The sequence below is a fragment of the Nelusetta ayraudi genome, unplaced genomic scaffold (assembly GCF_046127955.1).
Source record: "Nelusetta ayraudi isolate G7.1 ecotype Tasmania unplaced genomic scaffold, CSIRO-AGI_Nayr_v1 ptg000057l, whole genome shotgun sequence".
Lineage (NCBI taxonomy): Eukaryota > Metazoa > Chordata > Actinopteri > Tetraodontiformes > Monacanthidae > Nelusetta > Nelusetta ayraudi.
Genome location: NW_027466107.1, coordinates 3,017,609 through 3,033,922, shown reverse-complemented (window position 1 = coordinate 3,033,922; position 16,314 = coordinate 3,017,609). Strand labels below are relative to the sequence as shown.

The 16,314-nt window shown below is 48.4% G+C and overlaps 1 protein-coding gene across 3 annotated transcripts in view; it reads left to right on the top strand.

Annotated features, from left to right (window-relative positions):
• Nucleotides 1-16,314, top strand: part of pde4a (phosphodiesterase 4A, cAMP-specific) — a 41,474-nt gene that overhangs the window by 18,438 nt on the left and 6,722 nt on the right. The window contains exons 1-6 of one of the 3 annotated variants that reach the window (XM_076038698.1): nucleotides 7,624-8,420; nucleotides 10,947-11,132; nucleotides 12,082-12,118; nucleotides 12,356-12,426; nucleotides 13,215-13,264; nucleotides 14,120-14,232. In XM_076038698.1, the coding sequence (XP_075894813.1) occupies nucleotides 8,221-8,420; nucleotides 10,947-11,132; nucleotides 12,082-12,118; nucleotides 12,356-12,426; nucleotides 13,215-13,264; nucleotides 14,120-14,232 (657 nt within the window). In that variant the 5' untranslated portion in view covers nucleotides 7,624-8,220. Of the gene's footprint in view, nucleotides 1-7,623; nucleotides 8,519-10,946; nucleotides 11,133-12,081; nucleotides 12,119-12,355; nucleotides 12,427-13,214; nucleotides 13,265-14,119; nucleotides 14,233-16,314 lie in introns of those variants that run through there. The other 2 variants (XM_076038699.1, XM_076038697.1) reach the window with 2 other exon arrangements.

Below are 16,314 nucleotides of genomic sequence, written 5' to 3'. Positions count from 1 at the left end.
ATGAAGCGAAGCAGTTTTTTTGAAAATGGTTCAAAATAGTTGGCAAAGCAGCTAAATGTTCGAGAAAATTATGAAGATATGCCTTGCTGAAAAGAGATGTTGCTGTTCGATTGAGGAACAAACTTGTATTTAAAATAGACACTTGTCATTATTTCTGTTTCATTGTTATTTTTCATTGATATATAAAGTCTTGGTCTTGTCTCAATCTCGAAACTTTATAGTTTTGATAATGTCTTGGTCACAATTTGCGCGGTCTTGAGTACAACACTAGAATACGGGACGGTGTTAACACTGTGTGAAATCACCTGTTGCCTAAATGAAGATCTCTGCGGTGAGGATAATCGGTACTTGTGGTCAATGTAACATCAAAAGGCCAAACGGAGGCTGGCGGGAAGCAGCCGAGGCCGCTCACTCCCTCCGTCGCTTGCCCTCCGCTTGCATCAGTCCTCTTGCCGTTGATGGGGCTTAAAGGCCTAATGTATTCAGAGTGATGGTTCACTTTTAGCGTGCAGCCATATTTAGTCTTGCATTAGACGTACAAGTCGGAAGACTTGAAAGCGGCCAGTGCTGGACGGGTGAAATTCCAACCAGAGATTCAAAACGAAACCACTGATGGGTCTCTGCACTGAATGAGACATATATTGCCTTGTTGTATGTCAGGGACGTATAACATGCTGCTGTAAGTATGTTGAGCCTCTGGTCTTCGTCTTTTCATGAAAGCGCGTACACTGTGACAAACTCTCTGCCGTCACACATTCAGCCTTTCCAGCTCCTTTGTTTTTCCCTCCTGCTCCTCCTCTTCTTCCTCCTCATCCTCCTCCTCCTCCTCCACACACGTCACTGCTTTATTCTCATCCCGCCTCCTATAGCTGCGGTGGCCAGATGCCCTCTTCTCTTGCCTGTGCGTCTCCATCCCAGCGCCTTCCCTTTCAGCGCCGCTCCGCCTCCCATGCGCTTGTGCACGCTGTAAATGTCGACGGCGAACGCAGGATGCCGGCGTGCAAGCGTGTCTCCGGCCTTCCATCCTCCCTCGTCTCCCTCGCAATTGCCCGAGAGCCACAAAGGGCAAGACTAGGCAAGCGGAGATGGCAAGCGCACTCTGGATATGTCATCCGAGATGTGTCAGTAACGGGCGTGTTGCCCTGAAAGCCTGCCCCAGCCGGAGAGAGCCGCGTTGTGAAAAGCCCCTTTTAATAGATCCACGGATGATTCAACGTTTCGGCACTCAGCTGCAGCTGCGACGGCACGGCCCGGCCCATCAAAGAGCCACCCTTCCTCAATTTGCAGGGCGCCTTTCTCTTCTTCTTCTTCCTCTTCTTCTTCTTCTTCTTCTTCTTCTTCTTCTTCTTCTTCTTCTTCTTCTTCTTCTTCTTCTTCATCTTCTTCTTCTTCATCTTCCATTTAAACCCAGACAACGCCACCACTACCATTGACAACGCTGCTGGTAGCAATCAGCCAGGTGCAAGATGTCTCAGATGTGTGTGTGTGTGTGTGTGTGTGTGTGTGTGTGTGTGTGTGTGTGTGTGTGTGTGGATGGGAGGAAATTGCACGTGGAAATAAGCATCTGCGGCAGAGTAGGAAGCGGGGGCAGGAAATAACTGTCATTCTCCCAGAGGGGCCGAAGGGGCCACGGGCACGGTGGGCGTGCATGTGAACTGCGGGAGAGCGTGATGGACTCAGGCAGGTTAATCATTAACGCAGCCAAGTGTGGAGAGGGGAGGGATGGAGGGAGGGAGAGGGGGGCTCAGATCGACTTGGAGTGGGTTTACTTTGAGCTTAAATTAACAAGTGGGGGCCGGATCACCCACTTCCTGATCAGTGGCGGCGTGACGGAGGGCGAGGACGGCCGGACTGTTGGGAACAACGCTTATACGGCAGCAGCCACAGTGGGGGAGGGGCGGCACTAACTAACTGATGATTGTTAATGAATAATCGATGGAGGGAGAGAGGGTCAGCGCAGGGGGGATGCATGTAAATCTCCCCGACTCTCTCGCACAGACTTATAGGTTTAATTAAACTAATCGCTGCATTGACTCGGAGCTCGGCGGCGCTTTGAAGCCTGCCGCGCTAATGACACCAAATCCGGCTCCTCCCTTTGTTGCGGAGACGAAGGAGAAGGAGGGAGAAAGTCGAGCGCTGCGGCAAAACAGTCGCATTCTTCCGCATCTGCTGCAACGCTGTTAGAATTAAAATTAAAAATTTTGCCCAGATGTGGATGGCAGCTCTGGTGGATCCACGTCACCATCCTTGAGTTTCACAGAGGTCAAGAATTCCGTCCAAAGGAAGTCTGCCATGGACAAGGACTCAGAAATACAATACAAGTTGAAAGGAAAAACCTTGTATGTCTTCATGCGGCGCATACGATCTTGTCTGAAAGCCCTGAAGATGCACCAGATCAAATATGTGTCTCACTACAAAAATAATTTCCAGCGAAAAACTAAAATGTTCTTCGTTTGTAATAACAATCCCAGAACGCAAAAGTATTTTCTGGTGCACAAAGCGGAACATTCAGCAGAATTCCCAAAGTGTGATGAGACATGTGCATGAAAGTTGAAGAATCTAGACGCAGAAACTTCTTCACGGCAGTTGGGTGTGTGAAACATTTGAGACTCCCAGTGACGTCAACAAAGTCCCACACTGCATCGTTTTGCAGCAGGGGGGATTATCTGCAGCCAATCAGATGTCGGCGGCCGAACTTTGTGGTTTTTCAAAACAAACTCTTGATTCCAAAAACGTTTCCCAAAGGAGAAAGTTGTGCCAGATCTAGTTGGCGATACGAGTTGGCAATGCTGCCTCTGGTGTGCACGTGTGCCATTAGCCGGCGAGAAGGGAGACACCCGATTGGCTGCAGACCGCTCCCTGCTGCGAAACAATGCATCTGTGAATTGTTTTTTTGAGTCATTGGGAGCCAAGAATCAGATCAAAAGCTCTTTCTATCGAACGTAACAATATATGTTTTTATGAAAAATGTTGTGCGCGCACACACACACACACACACACACACACACACACACACACAGAGTTTTTTTTTTACACATGAATCCCTACATACATTCGTTATTTTGACCCTCTGTGTGTATTTACCCATTGTGAAACATCTCTGACTCCGTCTAAGCATGTTAACCTCCTCCTTATAAGGCATATTTGCATGTCACATGTAAATGTGATCTGGTTACGTGCGTCAGATAATGTCACTGGAGCCTTGGCTTACATGGGGTGGCCAGGAAATGGGTGACATTTCAATTTGGGTGAACAATCTCCCTGTGAATACGACTGGCTTAATAATTAGCACTGTGATAAGTTATTAGATTCCAGGCAGGTACAAGATTGCTGTGACAAAATAGAGCCAAGCTCACATTTACACATGGGCTTCACATTTTCCGAGCCAGCGAGTGCTTTGCTCTTTCTTCTCCGTCGCGCTGATGTAAAATGAACTTTACCACCATCAGCAAACGCAAATGATATTTTGTTGATCTTATTTATTCTGTTTCAATTTGTTTTCCTGGGGCAGACTATTATTAGTCCTATTAGTCATAGCAACAACAACAACAACAACACAACAACAACATCAAAACATCTGCTTTTAAATGAAGTAAGTGATTTTGAATGCAAAAGCAACGTCATACAGTATTATAGACAGGACTGTTTGTACATTTCAGATATGAAACTGGCTGTGCTTTTTTTCTTTGTTTGATTTAGAAAAGAAAAAGCAATTTTGTAGGTTTTTCCTCATTTAATAACATAAAATATGTATGCTGTATTGCTTTTCTAGCTCTCGGGAGCTGAAATCACGTTGGCAGTCAGGCAAAAACAACCCCATTACTGATCAATGGTCATTGACATTACATGGAGAAAGAAAGAAATAAGGGCTTGATGAGTTTGTTCTGGCTCTGCCTTCATTAGGAGAACAAACAGCCCTGCGGAGGTCCCGCATCCCGGCGCTCGGCCTCACATCCGCCACTCGCTCGAGCTGTCTTGTTTGTCGAACGCGCTCTTTATTTTGCCGTGTCTTATCTTGTATACCGCTACACTTCCTGTCAGGTCTCCGGCCTTCATTAATTTACCCGAGGTGCTCTGCCTGTTCGTCGTCACCTCCGTCTTCTGAAACTTTTCAGGCTCCCTGTCACGTGTTTTTCTCCCAAAAGAGCTTCAGTGAACCTCCAGTGTGGGATCCATTTGGCAGGACTGAGCTGAGAAAGTTATTTTTCCTCTGTTGAAACCTAGTATCAGGTTATTGACCAGTTTCTGAATGAATTCTTCACCATTTTTACCCTCTGAAGCAGCAGACAGGCCTTCGTTTAAAACCACTTACCAGCGCTCATTATCAAATGGTAATTTGACTTGATTTAAGTGAATTGAAGTTCAGCTGAACTTGTGTTTTTTGCTCCAACAGACTTTTAAATCAAACTGGGTTTGTTTTTCTGAGCTTTCGGTTTCAGTGTTTGTGCCACTAAATTTAATTCGCCAAGTTTGAGTATCGATTGACATTGAGGTAGAATGTGGGTGAGTGTGCACGTGCCATTTGCCAAATGAGGTGTTCCAAAGAACACCGGGACGTCCTGCTGCATCTGCTCGCAATCCTTTGCACGGTGGAAAGCGCATCACGTCAGCTGGCCTGCTGAGAGAACGGCGACAGATGACAGCTCATTAAAAAATAAGAGCGGCCCCAGCAACGAACGACAGCACATTTGAATAAATGGTGCACTTTCCCTTTTTTTTTTTTTTTTTTACCTTCAGATACACGTGTATAATTATTAAAATAGTCCTGCAATGAAAACATAACGGATGCATGAGCAAAGAGGACCACAGTTAAAGGCTCAGGCTGGCAGAGAGCTAAATTGTCCTGATTGCGCAAAATGCTGCGCGCAACGGCGAGCCCGTAATGGAACATAATGATATTTAATTTCAGTACAATATTTCACCCCGTTGCTTGTTTAGGACCTTTTTGCTCGGTGAGGCAAGCTGTTTGTATATTTTTCTGACTGCATAGTAGGAAGCGGCAAATGAATAAGCATGGAATGAAAAGCCTATAGATTAGTATCCACAAAAATTGGGCTTCAGTGTCTTCTGCCTTATGCAGCAACACAAACAAGTGTGTGTGTGAACAGGCGTTAAGACATCAGGTTTACCTCTGACATGTCTCACTGAGCTGGCCAGCAGAGCGAAGCCGTTCAGGTTGCAGCTTGACACGAGCGAGAGCAGTTTCAAAGGGATAGCCCAGGGATTGTGTGGCGCTAATACAGTATATTCAACATGCATTGTGTGCGCACAGCTCCTGCTGAGGTTCAAGTTCATATTCTGACCGTCGCTGTTCGGAGACAAGCTGGACAGAACCGCACAACGCAGACATGATGCGCCGGTTGTTGGTGTTTTTGGTGGATTTGGTGGTGAACTGTCCCTTCAATGTCCAGCAGCAGAGGCACCACCACCGCCGCCGCTCTGAACGAGACGTTATTCTCCGTGAGGAGCAGTCACTCAGCCGGCACAAATCCCCGTCCTCTGTAAAACCTCTGATCATCATGTCATTGTCCACAGCGACACACTCCAGGGACTCTCACATAATGAAAGCAGGAGAGCTGCCCACAGCACGCCTTGTAATCACCCTGCGCACCAAAAAACCCTCCAAAACAAAAGAGCTTTAGCATTAATTCTTGTGTGTGTGTGTGTGTGTGTATGTGTGTGTGCCTGCGAGCACGCGAGCGACATGGGGGTGTGTTTGCTCCGGCATGCGTGTCTGAATCCACGTGTGAGCACATGAGTCATTTTGAGATGGGGCCTGGACTTTGTGTGTGTTTAATGGGAGACGGAATAATTGTCTCCTCCCGCAGCAGCAGCAGCGGCAGCAGCAGCAGCAGCAGCAGCAGCAGCAACAGCAGCAGCAGCAGTTCTCTGGAGATGACAACAGCACTTGACATGTGAATCAGGAATCCTTTGACTTCCCTTTTAAGAAAAAAAAAACAAAAAATGGAAAGTCTCTCCTCGAAAGTCACAGCTCAAAAACGGAGCACGTGCACGTGAGGCCTGCTTCTTTCTGAATGACATTCCAGGACTCCTCCAGCCGGCCCCCTGGTGCACTTGCCAAGAAAAAAAAAGTGGAGGGAAAAAAGACAGTTGGTAGAATGTGTTGCAAGGCACAAGGAGAGGAGGCTTGTCAAGGCACTTCATCTTCCCCCTGTTTCTTTCTCTTTTTTTTTTCTTTGCGCAGGCTTTGAGCTACTTGCCGCAGGGCTGAAAAGAGTGGATTCGAGCAGCAGCAGCAGCAGCAGCAGCAGCAGCAGCAGCAGCAGCAGCAGCATGTCGTTGCTTTTTATTTATTCCCTGCTCTCAGCTCTGGTGGGAATAAAAAGCGTCTGAGGGGAAAACAGATACCGGTCGCTAGGCGTCTTATTTGAGCTCTCACTTATAGTCTGTGCATGCGCACACCTCGCGTGTGCACGCACGAGTCCACAGGAATACACATCGTCGTCATGCTGTCAACACCAGCGGCGTCTCTCAAACGTCCGCTCTGTCTGTGTTCTAAACACGGACAAAAGGTTAGCGCCGCATCTGGGAAAACACAACGTGACGGCTGAGGGGATTTTCCACCCCGATGGGCGGAAATGGAGACGTTGAATTAATCGAGAGCCGTGAAACTAATCAAAGCGTTTAACAACCTGTACATTTTGAATCCATGACTCACCTCAGTTATATTTGAATGAATAATATAAATCACAATCAAAGTGTTTTTAATTGTGTAAAGTTGTTTCTTATTACAACTAGAACTTTATTGGATAATAACGACACGTCTGACTGTATTTGCTTACTAGTGACTTCATGCTGCTCCATGAATGTGAGCGCCGCAACCTTTCGCAGACACTCTTGCGCAACGACTTCTTCTTGAACTAGTTTGTCGTGCCTGAAGGAAATTGCCAAATCTTGTTGTTTGCAAATGTTGCCTTCCTAATTGTGAAGGTTAATGAGGTGGCCGCCGTGCTTAAAAAATGAATCGATGGCGTCTTACTAGGTCGGGATTGAAACCTCGGGGCTGTTTGTGCGTCCGCAAAGCGCGACACCTGCAGTGTTAAACGGCTCCAGATGCATTTTTTTCCCCCTTTTGTGCCTCAGAAAAGCAGCAGAGAAGTTTTTTTTGTAAGCACTCTCTGAAGGCCGTCTGACTCTCTCCCCACTGCCACAGGTGCACCGGAGTAGAGAATGCACCCTGTTTGCAAGCCATTTCATGGTCCAACTGTTGCTAATCGACAACATTAGGTTTTTTCATTTTTTATTTTTTGTCCGCTGCGGCTCACGTGCGGCGGGGTCGCCTCGTGCCGCGAGACCGCCGGCAGGGACTTGTTGACGTCAAAACACACAAAATGTTTTGGGCTGGGCCCTCGCCCGCTCCTCAGTGTAACGTGTAAACATTTATACTGGGTTATAAATCAACCCCATCACCCCTCCCTTTCTCTTTCTCCTTCTGTCTCCCCCTCCAAACACTTGTTTCCCAGAATCACTTTGTGGCTGCGCTCTTGCGTCGGTGCTGCCTGCTACCCTTTTCTGATCAAGCTTCCTGTTGCTGCAGAGGAACTGTGTGCGGGGGAGATAAGGGATAGTGTCAGCGCACGTCGGGGAGGTTTGCGAGGGTTTGCGGGTGGAGGCGAAGACGAAAAGTAAGAGGTAGAACGTGAAAGGCAAAGACAGCAGGCGGCTAATTAGGAAGGTTATAGAAACCACTGGAGGCCGCGCACTCGGTTTCTGTTCCTCTGCAGGAGGAAGTCGAGGAAGACGAGTGTCTCGGGGTGGAAGCGAGCGTGAGGCGGAGCGGCGGACGGGTACGTGGAGTCCAGCTCAGACCGGAGACGGAGCCGAGGTGGTGAAACTTCTCTTGGGGCGCCGAGGAGCAGACGAACCTTAAGACCTTTACGGGCGAGGATTACCGAGACCTGTATAAATCGGAGCGAGGATGTGGAGAGGGGTGAAGTGGAGTTTAAGCATCCAAATCCGGCGCCCTGAGGATCACCGTGCAGGATCTGCATATTGATGCACTTTGACTCCTCTGGCATGAACAAAAAAAAAAGAAAAAAAAAAGCAAGCAGAGCAGGCGGGGACTGAAGGGAGGATCAGGCCTCGATATCAAGGTCTCGCTCTGGATTGAGGACACACTCGAGCACGTTTCTGTTTTTTTTCTTCTTTTTTTTTTTTTGCTACTCTTATCTTTCTTCGACCGGCCACCCGGACGAGGCAATGAGTCAGGGGAAGTTATCGCGGCAGCTGACGCTGTGGGAGGGTCCCGACCCCCCGTCCGCCGCGCCCTCGCTGACCTCACCCCTGTCGCCGCTCGATGCGGGTCGAGGTCACGCCGGCTCGGCCCTGTTCCGCCGCATGAAGCTCAACCGCAGCATCCAGGAGCGCAGACGCTCGTACCAAGGCAGCTACAGCAACAGGTTTGCCCCCCGAGTCGCCCACCTCAGACTGGAGCTCTTTGTCTCTCCTGTCTGAGTCCCCTTTTCAACACCAGGCCAGAGCTACTCCCCGTATTTCTGCACGTAAACCTTTTTTTTTTTTTTTTGCAAATGCTATACCTCCCCGGAGAGCTCTTCAAGCCTGATGATTCCGCACTCACACTCCCGTAACCTTGTTTAGGCGGATTAGATTTGTGTAAGCGCTAAATTCAAAGTGCTCATAATTAGTCTCAGTGAGAAAAAAAACAAGCCGAGAAAAATAATTAAAGAAACAAACAAATCTGGATTAGCGCAGGAGGTTGCAGAGGATTCCCCCGCCAGCAGAAATCCCGGATGTGTTTTTCATCACTGAGTAAACTTATTTAATGACAATTCCAGCTGTACTTACAAACACACAGGCGCACACTGGCACCCAATGCCTTGCAGGTTCAGAGGAGTGGCTCCCTAATTGGATAATTTAAAGTGGCACAGAGTAAACTCTGAGAGCTACGGCACGTCACGCTGGATTGTGGAAGGGAGGCAGCAGCAGTGAAGCCAGGAGACGAGAAGAGGCGCCGAGGTTCAGGGGGAAGCAGCAGTGTTGTGGAGATAAAAGTTCCCCCCTGCATTAAAAATAGATGCCGGCGCTACACGGCAACCTGTTTCCTGATCTGTCACTTCAGCGTCTGACTGCAGCCGGGAAGTGACAAACACAGATTAATATTAGTGGAACTGGAAGGTTGGGATGGTGGGCGTTTTAAAGCTCAGCGCATCGTATGGAAATTCTGGCGTACTTTTCATGAATATTTTCAGATGATTTTGTGCATTCAGATTTAAAGGTATTGGGGGCTGGTTCCGATGCTACGGAGGGAACAGAAATCGAATGCTAATATGTGCGTATGGGCTGAAAAAGTGTGTCTCTGTGCAGACTGAACTTGAGTCATTTGCATTTCGTTTGACTGCTCGACTAATTGCACAATGTGGCTGAGTTGGAAGGATGTGGCTGGAAATTCAATTTAACTCTTTGCAACCGAAGTTTCATCACATATATATATATATATATATATGTATATATATATATAGATGGATAGATAGATAGATAGATAGATAGATAGATAGATAGAAACCACCATAAAAAAACAGAATAACATCTGATTTGAAAAAAACAAACAGATTAAGATCATATTTGAAAGCTAAAGTTTCCTGCTGCGAAGCCAAACTCATTTGCTTTTTATCCAATTAGAACATGCTCTTTGACCAAGGACGATTTTATACCAGTCAGTGTCGCAGGTTGGCGTCCGACATTGGGCCGCATGTGAGAGTTTTTGCTTGTGTTTTTCGCTGCCTTAGTTCAGGCTACTAGTTTAAAGCAAAGCCGGGATTTGGCCAAACATCACTTTGGTCGCAGCAAACTCTCCCTCCCTGAGCCACAAACTGAACTGCGAGAGCTAAATGTGTGAGCATACCAAGAGCCGAATGTTCTGCCAGGAGTAAAAATGCAATCTCATCACCGACGAGTCCAGCTTCATAACACTCAATTCAGTTTTCAGGTTTATTGCAATTCACCCGCAGAAGAAATTCACTTTCTGCCTTTCCCCAAATTAAAAAGAAATCATTCAAACTTCATTGTACAAATTCAAATACAAGCAATTCGTTTTCAGCCCTGAATAAATTTTTGTATACAAAAACTCTTGTATTTACCTTAATTTGTTCCAAAGTTTTCTTTGGGTTCTCCAACTTCCTCCCACAATCTAAAAACATGCACGTCCTCATCACTTCTGACCGCGATGAGGCAACATGTCATGTGACCAACACCCTCTGAAAAACGCAGTGACGAGCGTGAGAAAAATACCTCGGTGTCGTCGAGCCACATACTTTTTTTTTCTCCTCGCTGCTCACGTCTGACTCAGATGCACCGATACTGACACACATGAAAATATGATGATATCAGCCGTCCGATTATTTGCCCAGGCTCTATTTATGGCCTTCAGGTGTTTACACGGCCTGCACTGCTGAACCCTCGACACGCTCGCCCCCTCTGCCAGGGTTTTCTTTTATTCTTTCCTCTTCAGATCAGTCCTTCTCAGAAATGTGCTGACCTGATGCCGTGTCGACTGCCAGACATCGATTTGCATCCTACATTCATCTTCTGTTTTGTTTTTAAACATTTTTAAGATGCCGTCATTGCCCGACAGTTGTTTTTTTTTTTCAAGCGGGTGCAATAAATACAGGATCAGGTCTAAATTCAGCTTTTTAAACAAGTGGCTGCAAAATATGGGTTAGTCGTCAATTGAAAGATTGCTGGGCAGCAGAGTCACAGCTGTGTGGCTGCAGCGCAGCTCACTTCCCCTCCCTTCCGCTTCCTCTCCAAGAAACCAGAAACACTCAAACAGAACTGGCCTGTGTTGTGTGTTTGTGTGCGTGTGAGAGTGTGTGTTCTGGGTTTTCTCCCTGGAGAACTTTAGAAACCTCACCCTGTGGTTAACTGGTTGTAACCTCCCGCTCTCCGCTCTCCTCTCTCTCCCCCAGCTTCGATGCGGAGAATGGTCCCTCGCCAGGCCGCAGTCCCATGGATTCGCAGGCGAGTCCTGGGTTGGTGCTCCATCCCTCCTTCCCCCAGAGCCAGCGCAGGGAGTCCTTCCTGTACCGCTCCGACTCCGACTACGACACCTCGCCCAAAACCATGTCGCGCAACTCCTCCGTCAACAGTGAGGGGTGAGCATAATCATCATCATCATCATCAGCATCATCATCATCATCCACTTGTCAAAGACTGGGAAGCATGCTTTTTTTGTCTCGTTAAAGGAATAGTTCACTCAAAATCAATGCACAAAAATGCAAAGCCGTTTCTCTATTTTTAGAATTCCACCTCACAACAGATGCTCGTTATGGCCGAGTAGATAAGAAACGGTACATGTGTCGACCCTGCTCGTCATGCAAAGCCTCTGCAGCACAGTATGACTCAGTCCAGTGGTGTGGAATCGTGGCACCATGCTTGTAGCCACTGCAGCCTCCGAGCCACTGGTGGCTCATCATCAGGTTCTTGCTGCGTGTCGACCTACTCGGCAGAGTCAAACTGGGCCAGTTTGTTCACCACCTAGACTGATAAATACTGCTATCCAGAAAAAAATAAATAAAATAAATATATAACTTCTATGGGATGTGTGCTATAGTAGTGTCAAAACTACTCCTTTTCATCTGGAAGCTTTCGCCAGTAATGTGGCCAAGCCACCAGCTTCCATCATGAACACAAAAATGAGTTGAAATCCAGAGTGAAAGGTCCTTTTTTTTTTAGAGTGTCCAGTCACGCTTTGCACACTCACGCGGCGGTGACTGCATCCAGCCACAACCAGCGCGGCGAGGGTTGTGAATGTAATTATGCAGTCCTCCTTATGCTAATGAAATCACGATGAATCCTCTTAGCGCTAACGGTTGTACTTTGCTTCCTGGCTTTTCTCTCGGCGAGCTGAGATAAAAACAACTCCAGATGAGCCCTCAGTCAGATGGTGTATATGCAGGAGCTGTTTTTGTTTAGGGACACGCAGGTCTTCCGCGTAAACATCCGGCTCACGTGTGGCGGCCGCTGATCCAAGCACTGGAAACCCTCTCTCTCCGTGCATTCATTCTCTGCTTCTTCCTTTTTTCTCTGCCTTTGGTCCTGCAGGCACGCTGAAGACATGATCGTCACCCCTTTCGCTCAGGTACGACTCCCCCCGCGACCTCCTCCAACATGTTGAAAGGCTGTAAAAAGAGCAGATAGAGGATGGATGATGAGTGCAGTGAACTTGACCCCCCCCCGCCGCCACACACACCTCCCTGCTGTTTTCTTCCCCTCTCTTCCCCTCTCTTTATCTCTCCCTCCCTCCCTCCTTTCTCCTCCTACACTGTCCATCCAAACCAACCCCCCCCCCCCCCCCGTCCCCCCTTCCTCCCCCCAGGTGTTGGCCAGCCTACGAACCGTAAGAAGCAACTTCACCATCCTCGCCAATGTCACAACACCCACTAACAAGTCAGTATCATGCCGTCAAGACACCCCTTCCAACCCTCACCCTCCTCTCACGACTCCCCCCTCCGCTCCCCCCCACCCCCGCTCGGTTTGTGGCCACCACCGCTCTCTGGCCGTCTCAATCAACCAGTTTATGATCACCAGATGACGCCTTACAAAATTGTCACCTCCCCCGACTTCGCTGTCTGCCACCCAAACAGCCACTCAGGGCTGAGCACAGACTCCCAAGAACGTGGCGGCGTTTCAGGCGCACAGCCACGACTCTGTGATGGCCCGTAACTCTGAAATTATTCCCCTCTTTATAATGCAGCAGACAGAAGGAGCCGCACTTGGCAGGCTTTTAAGCGCCGCGCAAACATGATTTATAAAGCCTGCGCGGTGCACATTTTTCAGGATCTATAATTACACTGTGTTGTGCCCTGAAAGTGGCTCACAGGCCACTTCACAATCACGAAACCAAAAAGACTATTTGAACGGAGTGCAGGGCCTTGTCTATTTTTGGATTATTAAATATTTGAAGAGGAACGAAGGGATCTCGCTGTGATTTGCACCTTTAGACTTTGCGCCGTGATTCAATTTTAAAACACACTTCAATGCAGACGTGGTGTTGCCTCTTTTTCACCCTCCCCGGGGAATGTGAGTGAATAATACCCTTTCAACAACAGTTACTACCCTCTGGGTGAGCCGAGCCTTTTGTGGCCTCATCTTGTAACGTGGAGTGTGTGTTGCATCCCAGCAGGGGGCGGCAGCGTGCTGTTTTCCATCTGATGTAGTGGTGTGTTTGTCCGCAGGAGGTCGCCAGTGACGAGCCAACCGACCGTCCCCCAAGCCACGCTCTCTGGTACGCAGACGGCCAGGTCTAATCAAAACTCACCGTCCTGAGGGCCCCACAGCACACAGGCGGCGGCAAACACACACATGATCCGCCGTAATGAAAGTGGCTCCAGCCGAGCTCAGCAGTATGTGGCTGCAGCTCAGGATTGTTGTTGCTTTTGGAGGTCCCACGTTAGGTAGAATTCAATTGGCCAGCGTTTTCATGCAGCGTCAACGTGCATCTGCTCAAGCTATCGACGAGAAACGAGAGACTCGGTCCTCGGTTCTTTTCTCAGTCCACGTTTGAGTAAGTACAGTGTACAGAGTAAGTTTGCTCTTGTGAGTTACGCTGACAGGTTTGTGCTCTAGAACTTTACACTTTACTTTCCTCAGGCAAATATTAAAAAGACAAAAATAAAAAGTAAAAAAAAAATAATCAAAAACATATCTGCTACTGACGCGTGGCAGATGATAGTTGCCATTTCCCCCCTACACACTCTAGCATCCACAGTCGCTTTCTCACATTTTTGGAGCATTTTGATTCAGTGTGCAATTTTACCAGCAGCCGCTAGATGCCGCTAGATGCTGAAAACTGAAAACTTACAATTTATAATCTATCAAAGGCTGCTGTTTATAAGGTAAAATACATAGATTATTATTATTATTATTATTATTATTATTATTATTATTATTATTATTATTGTGGACCTGGTAAAGCAGTTTGATTCAAAAAATGTTTCAATTCCTAATTAGTAAATATAATAATTGTACAGTAAAGTACACAGAATAAAAACAACATTTCTGCTTGAGGGTCACTGAGGGTTCTCAAGCCTGTGTCAGTGTCATTGTGCCTCATTTCTGTTTCTGTGTGTGTTGCTTCCAGAGGAAACGTACCAGCAGATGGCTCGTGAGACTCTGGAGGAACTGGACTGGTGTCTGGACCAGCTGGAGACTATCCAGACCCACCGCTCGGTCAGCGAGATGGCCTCCAACAAGGTGAACACCTGTGCCCACAGCAGACATGTGCACCTGTGCTTTGACTGTACTCCCACTTTAGCAGCAATTGTGACTGTTGGTAAATCAACGTGTAAAGTGGGAATTTTGGAATGGCTGAGGACGCTTGCTGGCTCGCAGCCGTGCCTTTGTATAGTAATAAAAATAGCCATTTGTATGTACGAGTTCCTACTCATGGGACATGCACAGATCATGTTGCTGAACATCAAAGGTGCCACATGAAGCTGTTAGATGTATTTTGTACTTCAGATTCAGTGAAGCACACTCACAAAATCTGTTATCCCAAAAAAATGTGTCATCACTAACCGAGGAGACGTATCGATGGTAATGGGACCAGTTTGGGTGTCGTTAAATGAGGGATGTTCATTTGTGGACATGTTTGCACTCCTGCGGCATTAACTGTGGAAGTGTGGCTTCACCACAGACGTGACCCTTCAACTTGTTGTTGGCAACTGGAAGAAACAATACCGCAAATTCTGTTTTACTACGTTTACACGCCTCTGTGGCCTGTGTCTGTGTGTGTCTGTGTGTGGATGGGCAGGCTGGCGTTTAAGAGTGCATGATGTTGTGTTTTTGCTGCTGATAGATAGATAGATAGATGGATAGTGTGGTGGCAGTGATGGCCCTGGTGGTCAGAGGTGGTGGTGGTGGTGTGGGGGTTATCGTCGCCCCTGATGCTGATGTCTCTGCTGTAACCTTGGTTGCTATCGAGCAGCAGCAGGCTCTGCCCTTCCCTTTTAGCCATTGGCTCGCCACTCTGACCAGGAGCCATGTGGTTCTCGGCAGTAGCCAATGAAATAAAAGGTTGTGCTCCTTTAACAGCAGTTCCCTCTTAAAGAGACAGCCTCGTGTTTGTTTTATTCAGGCAATTCCTGCCGTGTTGTGTTGCTTTCCAGTATGAGAATCATACTGACGGGTCTGAAGAGGAGGATGCTCCTCGTCCACGTCTTGTCCGTGCACTGCAATTAAAAAAAAAATCATCCGAAACGAGTCATCCTCCTGCAAGCACAGCTCCATGCTGGCAGCCACAGAAAAAAAAAATCCTCCCCCCCGTGGCTCCAACGTGTGCACATGAATATTCCCAGTCAGTTTCTCACCCTCTCTCACACCCTCACTCACACACATATTTTCGACAGACGTGCATGCTGTCTCACAGGCGCATGCGCACTGTAGCTTGAGAGGCGAGAGCGGATGCGCGGATGCACACACACACACCAACGCTCACTCACACACGCTCACTCACGCACGCACACAGGCACATGCATGCGCCCGCAGTCACACAGCCTGATTAGCTTGCGAGAGCTGTCTACAGCATCCAGGGAAATGGCGCAAGAGGCAGAGCAGTGGAAGAGGAACGGCAGCCCGAATCGGCAGGATTAGACCTCTGGCTCCAGGCATGGACTGAGTGGGAGGCAGCTGCTGGACCATGGAGGGATAACGGAGGCGGCCTGACTGACTGACTGACTGACTGACTGACTGACTGACTGTCTGTGGACTGATGCATGGATCTGTGTGGCGAGGCGCAGGCGGGCTGATGCACCGGTAGGACTGGGCCGGGCCTGTGGATCTGTACCGTGGTGGCGGTGGTGGTGGGGGGAGGGGCATCCGTTTTTTTGAGGGGAGAAGAGAGCGTGTTTTTCCCCCTGACCACAGCTCCGGTGTGATCCTCCATCCCGACCGTCTGCTCCGGGCCTCCCTGCACTCCCCTCTCCCCTCTGTCTATTTCTCTCACTCCTCCTCCTTCTCCTCCTCTTCTTCTTCTTCTTCTTCTTCTCCATCCTTGTTTATTCTCTGGCTGTTACCGTTCGCCTCTCCGTCCCTGATGTTCCCGCTGTCATCCGAGCCCGCTGCACCCCCCTCGCTCAGCACCGCGGTTCCGTCCCGCCGTCGCTGTCAGTTCATCCTTCTCGCCTCAGTCGGCTAAAAAAAAAAAAAAATTTAACCAGCGTGTGCCGTCGGCACCTCCCGCCATCATTTTCCCTCGTCGATCTCAGCCACCGCCGCCGCGCTGCTCGCCACCTCTGCCAGCTCCCCTCCGTGCCCTTCAGACGGTCCCCCGTTCCT